We start from the raw sequence: 18797 nt of genomic DNA on the forward strand, positions 1-18797 counted from the left end.
ACTTGCAGGAACCGTCGAGGAAGCCGTACCACCCCTGTCCAGCAATGTTGGGGACGACCTGCATCTTCCAGAGAAGAAAGTTAGTGCGATCAAGGCGCACGGTGATGGTGTTGGTGTTGTGGCCGGTGGGTGCGGTGATGATTGCGCCGGCGGGGATCGATGGAGTGGAGGAGGAAACCAACGCGCCGACGGTGGCGATCTGCATCGCGGAAGAGCTCATTGCGAGCGGCGGCGAGGCGGAGGACTCGCGCGAAGAAGCGGCGACAGGGAAACCCTAGGGGGTCGACTCGCTCTGATACCATGTAGAACTGCATGCTCTAACCAATGCAACCAAAAGACCGATCTGATGGAAGAGATTAAGCAATGCATTTATACTTCAACACTCCCCCTCACGTGTGGCTCCCTCAGGCCTAAACGTGGACCGAAAGTGGGCTGCAATATTTTTATTTTATATTGCGCCAGCCGTGTCTTGAACTCAAGACTTCTTGGCTCTGATACCAAGTCAAAAGGAGTTGTTTGCCGTGGTTAACCCCAACCGGCTGGCTATGCTTATATATTATGATCAACTTGTACAACAAGGAATACATTGGTATAGAATACCGTACAGTATACAAACCGTATATACAACTCTAACACGCGCGCTCCTCCGACGACGACGCCGCCGCTCGCTCGCTCGCCTCGTCACGATAAGTCGCGCCGCGCCGCGGTTTGCGGGAATGCCTCTCTCCGCCGCTCAAGACTTCTCCATCCCGTCTGTCGGCGTGCACCGCTGGACGGGACAGCAGGCCTCCGGAACCCCGTCTCTTGTGATCCTGTACGGGAGAGAGACGATAAGGTTTTTGGGAGCGTTCTACCGCGACTGCTGTCTTCAACATCGACACGGAGGCCGACGACTACTTCCCCAACGACGACTTCTTCCCCGACATCAGCGACATGGCTCTCAACAGCGACAACGCGCTGGTTCCTCTTCTGGACCGTATGTGTTCTTGCCTTCCTTTTATGAGATCATTATCCTCTTTCTTCTCCTAGCAACAAGTTCAGGTTCATTGTCAGCAAACATATTGCTCTTCTCAATCAGTTTAGACATGTTTCTCCTTTATTCTATGGTGATTTGCATGACTAGTTTAATCTCAAACCTTTTAGTCATGTTTTATCCAATGTTTTATTTGATTAAATCATGGGGAAAATTGCTAATATATTCAAGAATCCAAAAACCTTATAGGCATTATTCCCCAGTTAGCTTTGGTTCATCTCTTAAGCCTCCTCCTTTCGAGGGCGTGAATTACAAGAGGTGCCGTGCGAGAGCTATTCTCTGCCTTACAACCATGAGATGCTTTGACGCCACTAAGGGCAAGCCTGAAGGAGAGATTACTCCCCTCGAGGAGAAAGCTTTTGAGGATGCCGACACCCTTCTGAGGGGTGCTATCATCAGCGTTCTTGGCGAGAACATTGTTGACTCGTATTTGTCCATCTCTACGGGCAAGGATATGTGGGACGCAATCGAGGCCAAGTTTGGGGTCTTGGATGCGGGCAGTGAACTGTATGTCATGGAACAATTTTATGACTTCAAGATGACTAATGAGCGCTCCATCGTTGAGCAGGCTCATGAGATACAGTCCATTGCTAAGGAACTTGAGCAGTTCACTTGTGTGTTGCCGGACAAGTTTATTGCCGGAGGTATCATTGCCAAGCTTCCTCCTTCATGGAGGAATTTTGCTACTTCTCTGAAGCACAAAAGACAAGAGTTCTCCACTACGGATCTCATTGGGTCTCTTGACGTGGAAGAAAAGGCAAGGGCAAAAGACACACGTGCTCGAGGTGTTGATGGAGGTTCTAGTGCCAACTTGGTACAGAAGAAGAACTTCCAATCCTACAAGTCCAACAACAAGAACAAGTATGATGGCAAAGGAAAATTTGATGGGAAGAACAAGGCCTCACAGTCTACCAATTTCAAAAGGAAGACCGATAAGAAGAAAGGAGTATGCCACGTCTGTGGTGATCCTGATCATTGGACTCCCAATTGCCCAAACCGCTTTGACAAGCGTCAGCAAGGAAATGGAGGCAAGACGGCCAATGTTGTCATTGGAGACACTGAGATGAAGGATGCTGAGTATGGTATATTTCCTACTGTCCTTTCAATATGTCATTCTCCTGAATGGTGGATTGACACAGGTGCCAATGTACACGTTTGTGCTGATATCTCCATGTTTTCTTCTTATCAGGTCGCAGGGACTTCCTCCGTGTTGATGGGCAACAGATCGCATGCTACTGTTCGTGGTGTTGGTACGGTCGATCTGAAGTTCACTTCGGGGAAGATCGTGCGCCTGAAGAACGTGCATCATGTCCCTTCTATCAATAAAAATCTTGTTAGCGGATCGCTTCTGTGTCGTGATGGCTACAAGATTGTGTTTGAGTCCAATAAATTTGTTGTGTCAAAATTTGGAACCTTTGTTGGTAAAGGCTATGAGTGCGGAGGTTTGTTCCGCCTATCCTTGTCAGACGTTTGTAATAAAGTTGTTAATCATATTTGCATCAACATTGAGACAAATGTTTGGCATTCACGTCTTTGTCATGTTAATTTTGGTTGTATGACGCGGCTAGCTAAACTGAATTTAATCCAAAGTTTCACTAATGTAAAGGGTTCTAAGTGTCAAGTGTGTGTTCAAGCTAAGCAACCTCGCAAGTCTCATACGACTGCGGAGGTAAGAAATTTGGCACCTCTAGAACTCATACATTCAGATATTTACGAGATGAATTGTGTGTTGACAAAAGGTGGAAAGAAATACTTCATGACGTTCATTGATGACTCAACTAGATATTTTTATGTGTATCTTCTGAAATCGAAGGATGAAGCGTTAAGTTTCTTCAAAATCTATAAAGCTGAAACAGAAAATCAACTTGAACGAAAGATCAAGCGACTTAGGTCTGATCGTGGTGGAGAGTATTTCTCCAATGAGTTTGACTCATTTTGTGCGGAGCATGGTATAATCCATGAGAGGACGCCTCCCTACTCACCTCAGTCAAATGGGGTGGCCGAAAGAAAGAACCGCACTGTAACTGATTTGGTTAACGCCATGTTAGACACATCGGGTCTCTCCAAGGCATGGTGGGGGGAGGCGATATTGACTGTTGTCATGTCCTAAACCGAGTTCCCACAAAGAATAAGGAGATAAATCCATTCGAGGAATGGGGAGATTGAAACTCTCTTACCTACGAACTTGGGGATGTTTGGCCAAAGTCAATGTGCCAATTCCCAAGAAGCGCAAGCTTGGACCAAAAACTGTTGATTGTGTTTTTATGGGCTATGCTTTTCATAGCATTGGCTATAGATTCATGATAGTAAAGTCTGAGGTATCCGACATGCATGTTGGTACAATCATGGAGTCGAATGATGCAACTTTCTTTGAGGATATATTTCCCATGAAGGATATGCCTAGCTCATCGAATTAGGGGATGCCTAGTACATCTATCCAGGAATTCGCTAGAATTCCTGAATCCACCATTCTGATAGAACACCTTGAGAATCTGGAGGTGGATAACAATGAAGCTCCTAAAAGGAGTAAGAGACAGAGGACTGCGAAGTCCTTTGGTAATGATTTCATTGTGTATCTCGTGGATGACACTCCCACTTTTATTTCAGAAGCCTATGCATCTCCAGATGCTGACTACTGGAAGGAAGCTATCCGAAGTGAGATGGATTCTATTTTGGCTAATGGAACTTGGGAGATTACTGATCGTCCTTATGGGTGCAAACCCGTAGGATGTAAATGTGTGTTTAAGAAGAAGCTTAGGCCTGATGGTACAATTGAAAAGTACAAGGCACTTCTTGTGGCCAAGGGTTATACCCAAAAGGAAGGTGAAGACTTCTTTGATACGTACTCACCTGTAGCTAGATTTACTACCATTAGAGTACTACTATCACTGGCTCCCTCATACGGTCTTCTCATTCATCAAATGGATGTTAAGACAACTTTCCTAAATGGAGAGTTGGATGAGGAAATTTACATGGACCAGCCAGATGGATTTGTAGTAAATGGTCAAGAAGGAAAGGTGTGCAAATTATTGAAGTCTTTATATGGTCTCAAGCAAGCACCTAAGCAGTGGCATGAGAAGTTTGAAAGAACTTTAACTGCTGAAGGCTTTGTTGTAAATGAAGCTGATAAATGTGTGTACTATCGCCATGGTGGGGGCGAAGGAGTCATTTTTTGCTTATACGTCGATGACATACTGATTTTCGGAACCAACCTGAATATCATCAATAAGACCAAGGATTTCTTATCTCGCTGTTTTGAGATGAAGGATCTTGGGGTAGCTGATGCAATCTTAAACATCAAGCTGTTGAAGGATGACAATGGTGGGATTACACTGCTTCAATCTCACTATGTGGAAACGATCTTGAGTCGTTTTGGGTATAGCGATTGCAAGTCTTGTCCAACGCCTTATGATCCTAGTGTGCTGCTTAGAAAGAATAAAACGTCTGCTAGAGATGTATTTGGCTAGCGCTACGAGGCCTGACATCGCCTTTGCTGTGAGCAAACTTAGCCGATTTGTCTCAAATCCTGGTGATGATCACTGGCATGCTCTTGAAAGAGTGATGCACTATCTAAAAGGCACTGTGAGTTATGGCATTCACTATACCGGGTATCCGAGGGTACTAGAGGGTTATAGTGATTCAAACTGGATTTCTGATGCTGATGAGATTAAGGCCACTAGTGGATATGTATTTACACTTGGTGGTGGCGCTGTTTCTTGGAAGTCTTGCAAGCAGACCATCTTAACGAGGTCAACAATGGAAGCAGAACTCACAGCACTAGACACATCCACTGTTGAAGCAGAGTGGCTTCGTGAACTCTTGATGAACTTACCCGTGGTTGAGAAACCAATACCCGCTATCCCAATGATCTGTGATAATCAAACTGTGATCATCAAGGTTAACAGTTCTAAGGATAATATGAAGTCATCAAGGCATGTGAAGAGGAGATTAAAATCTGTCAGAAAAATGAGAAACTCCGGAGTTATTGCATTGGATTATATCCATACATCTAGAAATTTGGCAGACCCCTTCACGAAGGGTCTATCACGTAACGTGATAGATAATGCATCAAAGGAGATGGGTATGAGACCCACCGTTTAAGTTGTCCACAGTGGTAACCCATTCTATGTGATCGGAGATCCCGTGAAATAGAAATGGGAGACAAGCTGTATGTCAACTGAGAGGAAAGTATCCTTACTCCTTGTATGATACCACTCCGTATAAGATGCAATACTTTCTTAATCTGCACGGTAGGCTGATTTATCTTAATGTGTTGTAAGTTGCTTATTTAAGCACAGATGTTGTCCTGCAGAACATCCGTTGAAGAACACACCTATATGAGTTTGGTTGTTAAAACGTCGCAACCTATGAGAGTTGGGTGCTTTTTAATAAACTCATGAAAGGCCATGGAGTATGACGCATAAGCTCCACCCGCGGGGAAGCCCTGCGACAGCCTAGTACCGGTCAAGGCTCGTTGTGAAGCTAGATTAGCAGAAAACTTGCAGTTCAAGGCTTAGTCCACTGTTCAAGTAGCAGTCTAGTGTAGCATAGAGTTCTGGCGAAAGTTCAACTTAACAGTCTTCGCTATAGTACCGGTATATAAAACAATGTTTTGGAACCAAAGGCAAATTCTATGTGCCTCTAGGATCTGGTGGGGGATTGTTGGAATTTTGGCCCATATTGGATCAACACAATAAATATTCCAGAAATTCCTAATAAATCCTAGAGGCCCACATGGCCCATTCATGCATGGTAGGGGTGGGACAAAAGTTTAGTCCCACATTGCTAGTTGAAGAAGAGTTGGAGCAGCTTATAAGGGGAGCTCTTCATACCTTTTGTAAGAGAGAAATAATAGGAGGAAATAGGAGCTGACCACACGCGCGCTCCTCCTCCGACGACGCCGCCGCTCGCTCGTCTCGACACGTCGCGGTTTGCGGGAATGCCTCGAGCCGAGAGCCTCTCTCTCTTTCTTTTTGCCACTCATGAACGGGTATATGAACAGACGCTAGAAACTGAAACGTTTTTCAGTGGGTTTTGAATACGTAGGCTGTTCAGCTTCGGCTGCTGCCTGTTCGGTTCACCTCCCTGGCCCTTCGTTTCATTTCCTCGCGTGGCCTGTTCAGCTCCTTTCTCTGTGCCTATAAAAGAGGTCGCTCCTCTCCAGAGATACATTACGAGACACAGCACCATATGCGCCTACCACTCGGTTCCAGAGCTTTGCGCCGCCGCTCAAGACTTCTCCATCCCGTCTATCGGCGTGCACCGCTGGACGGGACAGCAGGCCTCCGGAACCCCGTCTCTTGTGATCCTGTACGGGAGAGAGGCGATAAGGTTTTTGGGGAGCGTTCTACCGCGACTGCTGGCTTCAACATCGACACGGAGGCCGACGACTACTTCCCCAACGACGACTTCTTCCCCGACATCAGCAACCTCTTCAGCGACATGGCTCTCAACAGCGACAACGGCAACACTGGTTCCTCTTCTGGACCGTATGTGTTCTTGCTTTCCTTTTATGAGATCATTATCCTCTTTCTTCTCTTAGCAACGAGTTCAGGTTCATTGTCAGCAAACATATTGCTCTTCTCAATCAGTTTAGACATGTTTCTCCTTTACTCTATGGTGATTTGCATGACTAGTTTAATCTCAAACCTTTTAGTCATGTTTTATCCAATGTTTTATTTGATTAAATCATGGGAAAATTGCTAATATCACTAGTGGAAAACAGGGCTTCCGTGGGAGCCTTTTGTCGCGGGCGCGCCTGCACCCGCGACAAATGGCCTGGCCACGTCGCCCCGAAACCATGTGGAGCGCGCGGAGGCTTTTGTCGCGGCCTTTTGTCGCGGGCCGTATTACGACCCGCGACAAAAGGGGTAGGAGCGACGTGGCCACCCCTTTTGTCGCGGGTCGTAATACGGCCCGCGACAAAATGTCCCCCCCTATATATATATATAGAAGCAGCCAGCCACCCCCCACCTCATTTTTTCCTTGGTGGTGAAGGTGGAGGTGTATGCTAGCTCATTTTTTCTACATGTGCACAAGAGGTGTTTGATGGAATGCTTGTCAGAGGGATGCCACTTGGTTTTATTTGATAAGATTTCTCCTCTTTTTGATCCAAAAAGGTTAGCAACTATTTTCTCGACTATATATATATGCATAGTCCGTACAATATTAATTTTAGCAAGGTGATTGCATCTGATACATATATAATTTTAGCAAGGTGATTGCATCTGATACATATATAGATCGCCGCGCTTTATCTTTCGTGAGATATCAATTAATTATCCACTCATTCAATCATTCTTTTGCATGGCAGGGCTTGGCAAGCTTTGAAGAATGTTCATAAGGAGATTACCTTTGCAAAGAAGCTAACATTTAATCCTGTACCGTGCCCCCAGCAGCCACAAGGGACGAATCTATGTGGATACTACGTTTGCGAGTCCATTCGCATGTTAACCACTGAGAAGCAGAACAGAAATAAATTCGACGTAAGCAATAACATTCACAACTTTATTTATTATCATCAATATTTCGTTATCAAGACTGATATAGTCATACTCATCTCATTTTCGTATATAGGTCGACTTCATGCGGGACAGACTCCAACCAAAGGAACACGCACTAGGAATCGCGGAGGAACTGGCGGGACTTTTGGTTAGAGAAGTCATAAACAACAAAGGCTTGTTTAGTCCAGATAGTTGTTCTACCTCCAAATAGACGGTCGTTAGTACCGTTTGTCGATCGTGAGCTCCATGTATATATGTAGGGAACCTACGAATATGTGTAAGGGGAATCGACTTCTGCTTCCAATATTTGTTTGATCGATCTATATATATATATAATGAATGAATGTGTACAACTTCTAGTAGCGTACAAATATATGCAACTTTTATTTTCGGACGAAAAAAATGAAATAACAGGCGGTCGGTGGCGGGGGGGAGGGGTGCTGCACCCCTCAAACCCTAAAGCAGAAGCGTTGTGCGCGCGCCACGTAGAGGGCCTTTTGTCGCGGGTGGTAATACCGCCCGCGACAAAAGGGCCTGTGCCCTGCGCGCCCCGCGGCTGCCACGTGGTGGACCTTATGTCGCGGGTCGTAAGTGACCCGGGATAAAAGGCCACCCTTTTATCGCGCCTTGCTTGTCGCGGCTGGCCGCCCGCGACAAAAGGCCCTAACCACCCGGATCAAAAAGCCTGTTTTCCACTAGTGTATATTCAACATTTAATCTCATTCCTAGGAGTCGTCAGTCGTGGATAGTCTTTCGGACGCCTGATTTTTCGCTGGTATCTGAACGTGGGTTTGTTTGGAAGAATATTAAGTCCAGAGCAATTTATTCCACCCGCGGCAAGACAAACGGGATTTCTGTTTCACCGTTGGCTTGGGTAGGGACTTGCTTTCCTTGCTTTCCTTCATTTTAAGAAACCGTGATTTTTTCCTTAATACACAGCTATTCCGTTTTATTTTCTAAGATTCCGGTGATTCGTTTTCCTGACCACATCAAGTAACTAACTCAAATGAGGTGCACCTCATATAAAGCATTCGGGTGATTAGGAGGAGCGAATATTTGGTCATCTTTTCACAACTCGGTGGAATCTATTGCTCGGATCGGTACACAGCTACCATCAGATGCATACAAAAGAATTAGGTTGTCAACCACAAAAGTTTTTGGCACATACATCACTGGAGGAAATGCTCAAAACACCCATGTTGGTATAGGCCGCACCTCAAAATGACAGTTCGGCAAAGAAAAGATGTCATAATCGATAGCTACACAATTTGTTATGGCAAATCATGAAAAAAAGAGTGTATATTATTAGACAAAAGCAAATCTGAGAAAGTTAAGTTGTAATGATGCGGACTTGCTGCAGCCGCCGGAACCAAACTGACCCATGCACTAATCAAGCTAGATTATGCTAACATATATGATAGCTACTAGACACATGCAACTATCCATTCTCAGGTCCAAAACAAGCATTATACTTTCCTCTTCTCTCCTCGACGTGTAAAGAGTCTAAGTCTAAGTCGTCACACACGACGCACGCGTTGGTTCCACCCCATCTAATATTTATAGACTGCAAGAGAAGACTAAGGTTGGAGGTTTTTGTTCGAATTTCGAAACTTTGGCGCCACTTTTTTGTTGCTGTTTTTCGCCTCCCGCCATTTCTTGCTGATAGCTTCTGTTTCAATCCATCCATCCATAGTTATCAAGGAGATGCCTTTACTTGATGATGGACCGTCCAGATCATGTGTTACCACGGATTGGTGACATGGCACGTAAAATAAGAAACCTTGCACGCTTGATTTTCTCTGGTAGCTGTGCGTGGGTTTATTTGGAAGATCATTAACTCCAGAGCAATTTTTGCCACGCGCAGTAAGGCAAGATAAACGGGATTTCCTTTTCACCGTTGGTTTGGGTAGGGACTTGCTTTCCTTGCTCTCCTTCATTTGAAGAAACCATGATTTTTTTCCTTAATACTCCAGAGCAATAACAAAGTGTGAGTAAGTTTCACGCAGCTATTCTGTTTTCTTCAGCAATAACAAAGTGTGAGTAATCTGACTCAAAAGGAAAAATAAATTAATATGGCTTCAGCGATATACATGGACAATTTATGCTAGCCAATTACGTGTGTCGATTAATCTCATTCCCAGAAATCGTGGATAGCCGGCCGGACATTTTATTTTCTGCGAGCTGGGCGTGGGTTTGTTTTGGTAAATCATTAACTCCAGAGCAATTTATGTTATATTATACACGGTAAGGCAAGATAAACGGGATTTTTTTCCACCGTGTGCTTGGATATGGACTTGCTTTCCTTCTCTCCTTCATTTTGAGAACCCTGATTTTTTTCCTTAATACCTACCATTCTGTTTTCTCTTCTATAAAACTAGGACAATTGCCCGTGCGTTGCCACGGGATAGGATTTTTTTTATAGATAATAAATTAAAATATGTGTCCTAATTTATGTGTGTTCACATGATTGCTTAACTGTGTTAAGCTTGCTTCCATTCCCTACAATCCAATCAGTACATGCCTCAAGTTTATATCACCATCATACCCGTAAACATAATTTTTTCAAACATTCCATACTAATCGACATGTTAAAATGTAATATTTATATTCTCCCTCCGATCCATATCTAGTTATTAAATATAGTCTAGATGCATTTGTATCTAAACAAAGTGAAGTCAATTAATTTAGATTAGAGAAAGTTAACTTCCAAACCATAATTATATCTTAATACAAAGAGAAGTGTAACTACAAACAGATCACAACATGCTCCTTGTGCTCATATAGGTGCCAACCTTAGGAGTCAGCCTAAGTAACATGAAAGTAAATAGAACATGTATTCATCGGTTATAGAAAAACACAATAATTAAATACGAAATAGAAGAAGAAAAATAATTGACACTTGCTAAAACTCTCACCATCACCGTCATTAGTCACACAAAAGTAGTCCAGCTTCAAAAAGAAGTAAGATTCACATTTGCCCATAAATAAGTACATGCCACACACAAATTCATCACTCTCTTCCCGTCACAGGTCACAGGCTCTCACTGTCCTGTATCATCTTGCCACATATAGCGACCAATCAACAAATGCACAGCTCCACATGTCAATAAATCTTGAAAGAGCACCTAGCCTCAACAAGGCCAAAGCACTCAATCGAAGAGCCCTACCACCCTCTCAAGAATTTCAGATTTCTGCGGAGAAGCTTCTTATCATCACTGTATAGTCATTGTCAGTCCAAGTTTTCAATCAGTTTACCAAAACAGAGACATGATTATGTAAAATGACTATTGAATTAGTTCCACACTAAGAGACAAAGGATAGTTGTAATAAGAATACACATGCTGATGGAAATTAAAAAAAATGGAATAAATTGGGTGTGAGAGCAAAGAGCTACTCAAGGAGACGCGCCGTGTCGGCACCAGGGATTCATACATATACTACTACTAAATGTTTTATATTTGAAATAAAGGTGAATAGGAATAATATCACAAGACAATTTTATGTGATCAGCTAGAAAAGTCACATTAGATCCAGCAGCAAGAGGTATGACTCAGAATTTATCAGGATTCTCTGCAGCTATACCCAATGTATTTTAGATACGCAAGAAAAATCGAACAAACTATTACCAGAAAATAAACATGGAAATTATATTTTAAAACTAAAGCCAGCTATATATTTCAAACAAATCTACGAAGGCAATAAAAGGTCAACATCTCAATAATTATTTGATCATCTAACATCAAACTGTGCGGATTTAAAACTTCCATGTGTCGAATCCTAGTCCATTTACCTGTGTTCCAGGCCATCCAATACGAATTCCAACCTCATAAACATGAAGGATTCTTTCTTGGGATGGATGCGATGTTACTCCTCAACCTGCGCCGGGAAACTGAAGTGTGCACCATTGGTGTTCTCGGCTTGCGTGTCGCCAGTGAATAGCTCATTAGAGCCGTTGTGAGACAACATTCCCAGGTGGTTGCGGTACTTGTACTTGCAGCTCGAGCTGGAGGGTTGGGTCACGTTTCTGGCATACATCAGCACCACCTCCTAAAACCTGAGCATGTAACAGTGAGGGGCATCTACAGCGTAGAGAGATCTGATGGTGATGGCACACTTGCGCACCTAAAGTGGGTCGATCACGAGACCAACATCAGCATCACACACAAAAAAATGGATACAACTGCAAACAGAGCATGAAAATAATTATAGTGTAAAAGTGGACATTTTAAGTGAGGAACCACATCATCACCATTTCTGAATGTTTAATTTGCCTCGGAAGGGAGGCTTGCAAAATGACAGAACCAATTCAGGACTGTTGGTATTCAGACAGTGTAAATTTGAGCAAGACATATAAGGTTCATACCTGAAGGTGTTCTCCAAACTGCAGTTCAACCACCGTAACAAATCAAAGAGATATTGCTGGCCAGTGATTTAAGTGGACCAACCATTGGATCTACAGACAGCAAAATCAGAATCTCGGGAGCAGCTCCACTATGCATGTCAAAACTTACCGTAGCCTCCACCTTGGCATCAAAGTTTTGAGTGTTGCAATAGTGAGCTTCTTGAATGCAAGCCCAAGCAAATGCAATAGTGATTCTACAAGCTGCGGCTAAAAAACCTTTGCAACATATAATGCAATAGGCAAAGAGCTGCACATGATGAAACAAGAGTTGTGATCATTAAATTACGTAGGTCCTCCTGAAGTTCTTTAGAAAAGATACTGAAGTCGTATACTTCTTCTATCAGTGGTTTACGTTGTATGGTAGACACTGGAAGGTTGGCAACATGTCCTTAACAGACACCAGGAAGCTGATATGCATCATTGGGTGTGAAATTTCTTACCGGCACCACTGGCACAGGGAGTGCAGACCAAGCTTGTCAACTATTTCAGCCGCATTCATGACAGTAGGAATATCTTGTTTGTTTGCAAATACAAGCAACACATCATCACGCAGCTCATTCTATATCACAGAAAGTTACCCTGATAATTACGAATTGGGTAATATATAATGAAAACAAAATCTAAATGGTGTATTATCCGCAAAGTAAAAAATAGAAGGGAAACCAAATGCTGAGATGGAGAAGGCTCACCGTATGAACTTCTGCCTCTCATGCACCAGCTCTCGCGTCCCGTCTCCCAACTCTTTGTCGTACCACTGCCCCTGGGTACTGCAAGAGAGCCTGCAGGAAGAAGATGGCAAGGTCACAAATCAAATAGATGAATCCAGGGAAAAAATGGAGGAGGTGCATGGGTTGGTGAAGGGCAACTTCAGTTCATATACTACTGTAAATACCAATGGCACATTTTTAACATATCTAGCAAGCTACAAACAGAAAACCCTCCAAAGAAGATCCTAAAGGATACTAATCCTCTTTAGCTCATAAATTGTTAAATTGAAATGCCAAGAGTCCAAGTATGACTGGAAGGACAGAATGCAGACATTTACAGTTTTGGCAGTCTGTTGTGTAATAATCATGAATGCAGGCTTTCTCGTTAAACTAAAGTTTGAGTGAAATTTGTTAGACATCTTTCCATGCTAATTTTTTCTAATACTTTTATACCATGGATCTGTAGTCCAATGATTTTTAACAGTAAACTATATGAACAAATAACCATTGATTGGATTGTATATACATACATTTTTTTCTTGATTATTCACTCCCTGGATTTACAACATTGAACATGTGAAAAAATAAGAGTGTTGATACATAAACATAGAGACGATATCCTTCTCCTTTTTTTTTGTATGAAATGGTGTAATTCTCTAATCTATTTAATTGTCACATTAATATTTGATATTTCATACTCTTCAGACAGAGCTTACAAGATATAAATGTGATCCTAAGACCCGCAGTAGTAGGATAATGCAAGTAAATGCATGACATATGCCTAGGAAAAGAAAGAAATGGAGCTGACAAAATTGTACACAGGTCAATTTTCTTGGGTAGACTATCTATTGAACATTCTCCCAATAAGCAAGTGTTCATGCTCAGACCTCCTTCCGGTCTGGTTGCTCACTCGAGTTCCATCATGTGCTATGGCTCCCCTTATGATACAATCAGCAAGAAACACCAGATTACCAAAATGCTCCACATCAAGCATCATAATGATATCACCAATTCAATCAATTGAAATTGAAAGTCAAAATCAGATCAATACCTAGCCGCCATCGGGGTTGAGCCCCTTGATGTATAGCACGGTGACGTAGTTGGTCGAGGTCGCAACAGCTCCTTGTTGCGGTGGTCGAGCTACAGGCGCAGCAGCTCGTACGACTGGTAGTAACCAAGGAGGGAGGCGGCCTGGCGGCGGGGAACTCCGGTCAGGCGGCAGGCGGCACATGGATGCTGCGGCGGGAAGGATGAGGTAGCGGCGAAAGGCGAACTGGAGGATGGGAACTCGGGGCAGGGCGGAAGGCAGGCAGGAGGATGGGTATTGCGGCGGGGAAGGATGAGGTGGCGGCGCCCGAACCCTAAGTGGCGGCAGCGCTCATCACGGTGGTGCGCTCGTTATGGGATGCAAGGCGAGCGAGGTACAGTAGGAGCATTGCTGACTCGGGGTATTTCGGCCGGAGGAGGCCCAGAACGTGGCGGCGCCGGCGCTCGAAGACCTGGACGCGAGCATGAGAGGACCGGGGACGTCCCCTAGTCGGCGGCGGGGGCAGGGAGGAGTGGAGCCAGGACGCAGGATGGACTTGATGTTGTGTTTCATTGGGCTTGGCCCGTTCTGGTCCAAGTTGGCGCGGTAGGAGACGACCAAAATCTTTGACGTATTGGCAGAATAAGGAACATGCACTAGTGGAGAAGAGGCCTTTGGTCCCAAGCTTTAGTCCCAGTGCTGAACCAAACCGGGACCAATGGGGGGCATTGGTCCCGGTTCGTTTGGCCCAGGACGACCCCACCCGCTGGAGCTTGTCCGGTAGTGGCCTTTGGTCCCGGTTTGTAGTACAAACCGGGACTAAAGGGTCCACCGCAGGGCGCGGCAGGCCGTGTCAGTCGTGGGGAACCCTTTAGTCCCGGTTTGTAATACAAACCGGGTCCAAAGGCCCCGCCTCTAGCTATATAACCTTGCCCCAGCCCAAGTTTGAGCCACACTTGGCCATTTTTTCACTTTCTTCACAAGAGGGGTGTATTGCTCTTCTCTCTTCTTCACATGCACAAGAGGTGTTCGATGAAATGCTTAAGAGGATTTGCCACTTGAGTTTACACAAATCAAGCCACACTTAACTTGCTTTTTTCTTCTTCATCGGGGTTAACAACTTTATCCTTTTCATCTGCAATTGATAAAATGCATGTGTATATATACATCGTGATGTTATGTAATGGTTTTGATCAGCTTAATTATATCATGCAGATGAATCGGCAATGGATGTACATTGACCGACGGTTTGACGAGTTCACTGCGGGCCTGGATAATTTTATGGCCGTGGCGGAGGCAAACAAACATGGTGGCTTCATGTATTGTCCATGTGTGGACTGCAAGAATACCGTAAATTACGCTCACACGAGACTCATTCACAGCCACCTTCTGCGATCCGGTTTCATGCCCAGTTACTATTGTTGGACCAAGCACGGAGAAAGAGGGGTTATAATGGAAGACAATGACGAAGAGGAAGAGGATGATGACGGTTATCCCAATTTCCCTGAATACGATGATACTGCAGAAGGCAATGAAGACAATGAAGTAGAAGATCAAGAGGCACCAGATGAGCCTGCTGATGATGATCTTGGCCGGGCCATTGCTGATGCAAGGAGAGAATGTGAAACTGAAAAGGAAAGGTTGGCCTTCGACAAGATGATAGAAGATCACAACAAATTGTTATACCCAACTTGCGAAGATGGCCATAAAAAGCTAGGCAAAGACACCTGGAATTGTTGCAATGGAAGGCAGAGAACGGTGTCACTGACTCAGGATTTGGAAAGTTGCTGACAATAATTAAGAGGAAGCTTCCAAGGGGTAACGAATTGCCCGCCAGTACGTACGAAGCGAAGAAGATTGTCTGCCCTCTAGGATTAGATGTGCAAAAGATACATGCATGCATTAATGACTGCATCCTCTACCGCGATGAGTACGAGAATTTGGATGCATGTCCGGTGTGCACTGCATTGCGGTATAAGATCAGACGAGATGACCCTGGTGATGTTGAGGGCAAGCGCCCCAGGAAGAGGGTTCCTGCCAAGGTTATGTGGTATGCTCCTATAATACCACGGCTGAAACGCTTGTTCAGAAATAAAGAGCATGCTAGGTTGTTGCGATGGCACAAAGAAGACCGTAAGAAAGACGTGATGTTGAGGCACCCTGCTGATGGCTCCCAATGGAGAAAAATCGATAGAGAGTTCCCAAACTTTGCACAGGATGCAAGGAACTTACGGTTTGGTCTAAGTACAGATGGCATGAATCCTTTTGGAGAGCAGAGCTGCAGCCATAGCACCTGGCCTGTGACTCTTTGTATATATAACCTTTCTCCTTGGTTGTGCATGAAGCGGAAGTTCATTATGATGCCAGTGCTCATACAAGGCCCGAAGCAACCCGGGAACGACATTGATGTGTACCTGAAGCCATTAGTTGAAGAACTTCTACAGCTGTGGTCTCTAGCAGGTGTACGTGTGTGGGACGAGCACAAGCAGGAGGAATTTGACCTAAGAGCGCTGCTTTTCGTAACCATCAATGACTGGCCTGCTCTTGGTAACATTTCAGGACAGTCAAACAAGGGATACAATGCATGCACGCACTGTTTACATGAGCTCGAAGGTGATTATTTGGAAAAATGTAAGAAGGTCGTGTACCTGGGGCATCGTCGATTTCTTAGGCTTACCCATCCCGTAAGAAAGAAAGGCAAGCATTACAACGGTGAGGCTGATCACCGGAGGAAGCCTCTCCATCGTGATGGTGTTGATATATTTGGTATGGTCAAGGATCTAGATGTAATATTTGGAAAGGGTCCTGTCGGACGGTCTGTTCCGAATGACGATGCCGGACACGCGCCCATGTGGAAGAAGAAATCTATATTTTGGGACCTACCCTATTGGGAAGTCTTAGAGGTCCGCTCTTCAATCGATGTGATGCACGTGACGAAGAATCTTTGCGTGAACCTGCTAGGCTTTCTGGGCGTGTACGGGAAGACAAAAGATACACCGAAGCACGGGAGGACCAAAGAACGTAGGAAAGACCCCAAAAAACTGCATGAGAGAGTTAAAGGACGTCATTACTCCAGCTACTCTCTTACAAAAGCAGAGAAGGAAATATTTTTTGAATGTCTGAGTAGTATCAAGGTCCCGTCTGGCTTCGCCTCCAATATAAAGGGAATAATAAATATGGAGAAGAAAACATTCCAGAACCTGAAGTCTCATGACTGTCACGTGATAATGACACAGTTGCTTCCGATTGCATTGAGAGGGCTTCTACCGGAAAATGTTCGACTGCCCATTGTGAAGCTATGTGCATTCCTCAATGCAATTTCTCAGAAGGTAATAAATCCAGAAATTCTACCGAGGTTGCAGAATGATGTGGTCCAATGTCTCGTTAGTTTTGAGCTGGTGTTCCCACCATCCTTCTTCAATATTATGACACATCTCCTCGTTCACCTGGTCGATGAGATTTGCATTCTCGGTCCTGTGTTTCTACACAATATGTTCCCCTTCGAGAGGTTCATGGGAGTCTTAAAGAAATATGTTCATAACCGTGCTAGGCCAGAAGGAAGCATCTCCAAGGGCTATGGAACAGAGGAGGTCATTGAATTCTGTGTTGACTTTATTCCTGACCTTAAGCCGATTGGTGTTCCTGAATCGCGGCATGAAGGGAGACTAAGTGGAAAAGGCACGCTAGGAAGGAAATCAATGATATGTAGGGACGGGATTTCTTTGACTCGAGCACACTACACAGTTCTACAAAGTTCCACCTTGGTGGCTCCGTATATCGGTGACCACAAGAACTTTCTACGCTCCCGAACACAGGGCGATCGAACAATTGGATTAGACGTGAACACATGTCGACTTTCGGCGGTTGGTTGCAAAAACATCTCCTGAATAACAAAGATATTGAAGATCAGTTGTACTTGCTGGCCCAGACACCATCTTCGACTGTAGTGACTTTCCAAGGGTACGAGATAAATGGGAATACATTTTACACGATCGCCCAAGATAAAAAGAGCACCAACCAAAATAGTGGTGTCCGGTTTGATGCAATAATGAATGAAGGCCCAAATGACACATATTATGGTTACATAGAGGATATATGGGAACTTGACTATGGACCTTCTTTTAAGGTCCCTTTGTTTAGGTGCAAATGGGTCAAGAAAACAGGAGGCGGGGTTCAGGTAGACAAGTTGTATGGAATGACAACAGTGGATCTCAACAATCTAGGGTATAGAGACGAACCATTCGTCCTAGCCAAGGATGTGGCCCAGGTTTTCTATGTGAAGGATATGTCTACCAAACCAAGAAAAAGGAAACATAAGGAAACAAATACATCAAACGATGAGCCAAAGCGCCACATAGTTCTTTCTGGAAAAAGAAACATCGTGGGAGTGGAGGACAAGACAGACATGTCAGAAGATTATAATCAGTTTGATGAAATTCCACCCTTGAGTGAACATTGATCCAAGCATCAAGTTAAATGATGAAGATGCTCCATGGTTACGGCCGAAGAAGATTAAATGATGAAGATGCTCCATCATCAAGTTAATTGAAGAATGTTCATGGCACAAATGAGTATCTCAACATGGCAATCAATTTCCCATTTATTTTTGTGTAATCATGTAACTGTATGTAAGATATTAAAAGTGGAGATTCGCCACGGGAGATTTCCCAACCCTTTCCCCAACACTGTTAGATGAGATGTAGTCGTTCAGGGGCTTGCAGGAAAAAATTCCAAGGCGCAGTTTCTGAAGATGCCGTAGGGCGTGTGCACCAACGACATCTTCGAGAAACTGCGCCACGGGAGATTTCCCAACCCTTTCCCCAACACTGTTAGATGAGATGTAGTCGTTTAGGGGCTTGCAGGGAAAAATTCCGAGGAGCAGCTTCCGAAGATGTCGTAGGGCGTGTGCACCAACGACATCTTCGAGAAGCTGCGCCACGGGAGGTTTCCCAACCCTTCCCTTCATCCATGGGAATGAAACTCTGCTTGGCTTGTTGATCTGCTTGGCAAGGCGTATCGATGCTCCTTTTATAGGCACGACACCTCTTCTACTTTGTCTTGTTCCTTCGACAGGGCGTCGTGCGCTACATGCTTTATCTCATCGAGCAGTGCGTCCACCCATGCG

The 18797-nt window shown here is 44.4% G+C and overlaps 1 protein-coding gene across 1 annotated transcript; it reads left to right on the plus strand.

Annotated features, from left to right (window-relative positions):
• The first annotated feature begins 933 nt into the window (after positions 1-933).
• LOC139837767 (uncharacterized) lies at positions 934-6669 on the plus strand. Its single transcript, XM_071827034.1, has 4 exons — positions 934-976; positions 1144-2180; positions 6080-6522; positions 6576-6669. Exons 1-4 carry the CDS (start codon positions 934-936, stop codon positions 6667-6669), a joined length of 1617 nt encoding a protein of 538 aa, XP_071683135.1.
• The last annotated feature ends 12128 nt before the right edge of the window (positions 6670-18797 follow it).

This window comes from Lolium perenne, chromosome 3, assembly GCF_019359855.2.
Source record: "Lolium perenne isolate Kyuss_39 chromosome 3, Kyuss_2.0, whole genome shotgun sequence".
Lineage (NCBI taxonomy): Eukaryota > Viridiplantae > Streptophyta > Magnoliopsida > Poales > Poaceae > Lolium > Lolium perenne.